Source organism: Neoarius graeffei, chromosome 10, assembly GCF_027579695.1.
Source record: "Neoarius graeffei isolate fNeoGra1 chromosome 10, fNeoGra1.pri, whole genome shotgun sequence".
Lineage (NCBI taxonomy): Eukaryota > Metazoa > Chordata > Actinopteri > Siluriformes > Ariidae > Neoarius > Neoarius graeffei.
Window position 1 is genome coordinate 86,380,314 of NC_083578.1, and position 6,095 is coordinate 86,386,408.

The window sequence follows — 6,095 nt, forward strand, 5'->3', positions numbered from 1 at the left end:
AATTTTAAACGCCGTGTTGTCCATTATCCCCTCGGCCCCTACTTATAGTACATTTACATAATTTTAACAAATGACTAAAGCTAAGGCAAGACTTTACCATTGTCATTACTGGCTATTCATGATGAAACATCAAGTTTTCAGCGCAAAGTGCAAATTTATTTCAACAATACTTTAGTAATGCACAACAGTGGTTCAGAGAAAAGTGCAAGTGCAGTCAAACTTGAACCATGCTTTCAAAAGAGTGGAACAGAAAGAAAAATAGGAAAATCTGTTGAAATAAAGCCAGGAAACAAGAAAAGTAAAGTGAAAGTTCACTTTTTCTGCTTCTTCGCAGTGAAGCCAAAGGCATCTAGTTTGGCAACACCTGATGCCTGTTTTTGTTTCTTTTTCCTTGGCACAGCAGCAGGAGCTTGCCATTATCGCCCATTTCATTTCGCCAAGCCCACCTCCACTTATTCTTTACCGTTTTGTCGATGTCTGACACATCTGTGCCTTCATTTAAAAGAAGCGCGTCCATGCTGGCAAAACCGAAAGTAATTTGACGCGCTCTAGTGATGGAAATCGAAGAGCCTATGTCCGGTGAAATATGGCCTTATACGCAGTACTCGAGTTGAGGGGGGGATGTGGGGGGAGGCATCCCCCTTCTGAAATAAAAATCTCAAATCATCCCCCTTATAAAACGCCCATCCCCCCATCACATCCCTTGGGCCATTTTACCGATTAATGTGGAAATTAGCCTACTATTATTTTAACAAATATTACTACCATTTCAACATTAGAGGCTTTGCGCAGTGATAGCCAACATGTAGCCGGATAAAAAAGACGCATATTTATTTATTCGGTTGCACCTCTGATTCACACCTATACGGAGGTTTCAGTCACTGAAAACAGCTACTTTTGCAAACTCTGGGCAGAGTGGAGATTTCTGAAAACTCCATCTTCAGACACGCGTGTAAATCGGGAAAACGAAGCAACAGTGGGCGAGAGGGCGCACGCGAATATAATGAGTCATAGGTGTGAATCTTTCACCAAATGCCAATTGTCCCGGTTCTTCATGAAATCGCACGCGCACGCACACATTCATTAGGTTAACTTTCAAATAACTGTTCTTGTGCACTTGCGACACCGGAGCCACTTTCCTGAATTTTGAGCTTTGGAGTATTCGCTTCTTTATCTATTTAATCAATGTATTTGTCACGTACATTAAATTACTAATGTAAACCATTAGTAGCCTATTTAAAAGCAATCGCTGTTTTCTCCACTGTTTTCCGACCTTTTGTGCTGAGTGAATGAGACACTTCATTACACTCCACTGACCGACTTCCAATTCCGGACTTTTTTGAAAATGTAAAATATAGGCCTACGAGATGGTTTTTTTGGGACTTAATTCGCGTTGGTCCTTCACTATTAATTTTTGAGACTGACGAGGCACTAAATACTGTGGAATTATTTTCTCCTTACTGTGAAGTTTGGCATCTTAAACAAGTGTCGGGAAATCTTGCAGCCCGACTCTGCAGCCTCCAATGTTTAAGCGAACTGCTGAAACCATAATATTTAAAGATTAAATCGTAGGCTAATCAAACCAAAGAAAAACACAGCCTTTCCAGAACGTTGTCTGCCGAAGCCTGTTTAACCTACAAAAGGCTTAATAGCATAGATCTTGCTGCGGCTTCAACAGGGCTGTTTAGATTTTTCACCTGATCAGCAAATATTATTATTATTATTACTACAATAGGCCTAGTATTAGTAGTAGGCAAGTAGTTGCCTAGTAGTAGGACAGCCAAATTGTTTCATCAGTGCAGCCGCCGTTAAAAGGAAACTGATGCGGAGCGCCGCGGCTCTCCTCAGGGTGAATCGCGTCCCGAGGCGTGGGGCTGGCCCACCCTGGCAGCACTGGTTCGTTGGGGAGAGGGCAGAGGTCGCTGGCTGCCAAGTTTGGAGAGGCTGGGACCGCCCCTGGCCGAGTTACGAGCGTCCAAAGTCGGGCTGGAGCCGCCGATAGAAACGAAACTCAAGCCGAGCACCGCGGCTCGCTGCCTACGCCGAGCCTTCCCGGGACTAGACAGTAGTGTAGGCTGTATTTATTTATTTAGGCCTATCTAGCGCAACAACTTATTCCTTTACATATACTCAAACATAGCACAAGAAAGGGTTCAACAACAGGCAATCACAGCAGCTTGGTGAAGTTCTAAATCACATCGGTGTCAGACCTATGAGCCACCCCCCCCTTTTTTTCCTCGGATCTGCATCACTCTCATTATTGATCTTTAGCGCTCCCAGTTGACGGAAATCCGTCGTAGCAACGGAAAACTTTAATCCATGCGTTATAAAACCACGTAAAATCCACAAAGACTTAATAATACGCTTGACACCTGCACCGAATGATGTCACTTCCTTTGGCGGGAAACTTCAGAAAGGCGGTTGAGGATTTTACACCAACAGTAGATTAATGATTCGTCAAATCTGTTACTGTGATATCGGAGTGAATCTCTCACGCGTTTTTTAAAAACAATAATACGATGAAAATCCATAAAATTCTGTTTTTAGACCTGCCGTGCGGGTAGCTAGTTTGAGGTTAACGTGCGGAGTTGAGACACAAAATGGTGGAAACGTGTCAACTCTGTTATCATCGATTCTGTTAACCGACTGCCCGGTTTAACGGCAACAGAGTTGACGACGACTCACAGAATCACATCACATCACATTATCTCTAGCCGCTTTATCCTTCTATAGGGTCGCAGGCAAGCTGGAGCCTATCCCAGCTGACTACGGGCGAAAGGCGGGGTACACCCTGGACAAGTCGCCAGGTCATCACAGGGCTGACACATAGACACAGACAACCATTCACACTCACATTCACACCTACGCTCAATTTAGAGTCACCAGTTAACCTAACCTGCATGTCTTTGGACTGTGGGGGAAACCGGAGCACCCGGAGGAAACCCACGCGGACACGGGGGAGAACATGCAAACTCCACACAGAAAGGCCCTCGCCGGCCCCGGGGCTCGAACCCAGGACCTTCTTGCTGTGAGGCGACAGCGCTAACCACTACACCACCGTGCCGCCTGACTCACAGAATCAACACTTGAAATGTACCCGCGATTATAGAACGGGCCGATAAAAATATATTTTAACTCAATGTTAAGTCTCTCGAATCCTCTTGAGTTCCTTTAACAGTGCGTCCTGTGTCTCACCTCTACGGCACTCAGCCAGTGCTGATGAGCTGCATTCCTCTGATCAGGAGTAAATCTGAAGAGAATTAAATAATCAAATCAAAAGATACTAAAAATAGAAAAACAATCTTAAAAAAAAAAAGGGGGTGAAACAGTTCCTGCGTAACGTTCTTACTCTGAAGACATGGACTTCTTCAGCATGCTGTCCTGAAGAGACTGGAAGAAGAGGATTCGCTCCCTGCAGAGATCCCGAACGTTCCTCTAAAGAGCGACAAGACAGAACTGAAAACCCAGAAAACAACCAACGCGTTTTAATCTAACAAATCACTCCGGGATGTTCTGTTATTTAAAGCTACTGACTGCAAATTCATCTGAAATGTTTACTTTTTTTTTTTTTTTTTTAAATTGTGCACGGCGTTTTCCTCCATCTCGCAAGAACAATATCATGTGGACGAACGAGATGTGATCATTTTGATGTCCCGAGGGCCGCTTTTCTCCTCCCTCTCGAGGTAAACAGTACGGTCCTACGGAAACAGCTGAACACGAGGGAGGAGCTTTAACTAATTAGCATAACTATGGAACTGCGTCACACCAAGATGGCGACTTGCGGAAAACATCGTGACTCTGCATCGACCTCTGAGAGTTTTGAGTCGCAGGGATTTGTATAATTTATGGTTGATGTTCGCGAATAGATCCGTGAAACAAAATACGAATATTTATATATCTTTTCTCTGTTCCTGCTTTTGTGTTCTCGTTTCTTTCTCTGTAAGATGAAAACATTAGGTGTATGACTCCATACTCGCTACTGTGGAGTCGAGCCCATGCGCTCTAAGGCTAAGATAGCTAAGCGCTAGCTAGAATGATTTAGTTATCTGTTCAGAAAAATAACACGTCATCTAACCTTGCTCTATCTTGCAGCTGCACTCACTAGGCAGGCTTTCCTTTTCTTTTCCGCTGGAGGGTGAGCCGAGTCCGCCATGTTCACCCACGCCGACTTGTTGTGGTTAAAAGTAGCTCAAACAGACACGCCCCACGGTGGTCACGTGACATTGTTGCTCATTTGCTTCAGCGATCTCCGGAATCGTAAAACGCAGGACGCTTTTTATCTCGTCAAAACGTTTACACGCAGGATACACACACAGTGTGTGTGTGTGGCGCAGCGAAACATCTCACATCTCGAAACTCCAACAGAAATAGAGCATTTTACCCAGAATTCAACTTTGCACTCAGAACCTTTCACAATTATTGACTGAAGGTGAAGTGAATGTCCGTGACAAGGTCAAGCACGAGACGAAGTACAACCCCGATTCCAAAAAAGTTGGGACAAAGTACAAATTGTAAATAAAAACGGAATGCAATGATGTGGAAGTTTCAAAATTCCATATTTTATTCAGAATAGAACATAGGTGACATATCAAATGTTTAAACTGAGAAAATGTATCATTTTAAGAGAAAAATTAGGTGATTTTAAATTTCATGACAACAACACATCTCAAAAAAGTTGGGACAAGGCCATGTTTCCCACTGTGAGACATCCCCTTCTCTCTTTACAACAGTCTGTAAACGTCTGGGGACTGAGGAGACAAGTTGCTCAAGTTTAGGGATAGGAATGTTAACCCATTCTTGTCTAATGTAGGATTCTAGTTGCTCAACTGTCTTAGGTCTTTTTTGTTGTATCTTCCGTTTTATGATGCGCCAAATGTTTTCTATGGGTGAAAGATCTGGACTGCAGGCTGGCCAGTTCAGTACCCGGACCCTTCTTCTACGCAGCCATGATGCTGTAATTGATGCAGTATGTGGTTTGGCATTGTCATGTTGGAAAATGCAAGGTCTTCCCTGAAAGAGACGTCGTCTGGATGGGAGCATATGTTGCTGTAGAACCTGGATATACCTTTCAGCATTGATGGTGTCTTTCCAGATGTGTAAGCTGCCCATGCCACACGCACTAATGCAACCCCATACCATCAGAGATGCAGGCTTCTGAACTGAGCGCTGATGACAACTTGGGTCGTCCTTCTCCTCTTTAGTCCGAATGACACGGCGTCCCTGATTTCCATAAAGAACTTCAAATTTTGATTCGTCTGACCACAGAACAGTTTTCCACTTTGCCACAGTCCATTTTAAATGAGCCTTGGCCCAGAGAAAACGTCTGCGCTTCTGGATCATGTTTAGATACGGCTTCTTCTTTGAACTATAGAGTTTTAGCTGGCAACGGCGGATGGCACGGTGAATTGTGTTCATAGATAATGTTCTCTGGAAATATTCCTGAGCCCATTTTGTGATTTCCAATACAGAAGCATGCCTGTATGTGATGCAGTGCCGTCTAAGGGCCCGAAGATCATGGGCACCCAGTATGGTTCTTCCAGCCTTGACCCTTACGCACAGAGATTCTTCCAGATTCTCTGAATCTTTTGATGATATTATGCACTGTAGATGATTATATGTTCAAACTCTGCAATTTTACACTGTCGAACTCCTTTCTGATATTGCTCCACTATTTGTCGGCGCAGAATTAGGGGGATTGGTGATCCTCTTCCCATCTTTACTTCTGAGAGCCGCTGCCACTCCAAGATGCTCTTTTTATACCCAGTCATGTTAATGACCTATTGCCAATTGACCTAATGAGTTGCAATTTGGTCCTCCAGCTGTTCCTTTTTTGTCCCTTTAACTTTTCCAGCCTCTTATTGCCCCTGTCCCAACTTTGAGATGTGTTGCTGTCATGAAATTTCAAATGAGCCAATATTTGGCATGAAATTTCAAAATGTCTCACTTTCGACATTTGATATGTTGTCTATGTTCTGTTGTGAATACAATATCAGTTTTTGAGATTTGTAAATTACTGCATTCCGTTTTTATTTACAATTTGTACTTTGTCCCAACTTTTTTGGAATCGGGGTTGTATTTTATTCCTTACGCAATAG

General features: G+C 43.5%; 1 protein-coding gene across 1 annotated transcript in view; it reads right to left on the bottom strand.

Moving 5' to 3' along the window:
* The window catches only part of haus5 (HAUS augmin-like complex, subunit 5), a 49,085-nt gene that overhangs the window by 28,611 nt on the left and 14,379 nt on the right, over nucleotides 1-6,095 (bottom strand). The window contains exons 8-9 of the mRNA XM_060932495.1: nucleotides 3,350-3,435; nucleotides 3,196-3,250 (exon numbers count right to left, since the gene is read on the bottom strand). Coding sequence (XP_060788478.1) covers nucleotides 3,196-3,250; nucleotides 3,350-3,435 — 141 coding nt within the window. The remainder of the gene's footprint in view (nucleotides 1-3,195; nucleotides 3,251-3,349; nucleotides 3,436-6,095) is intronic.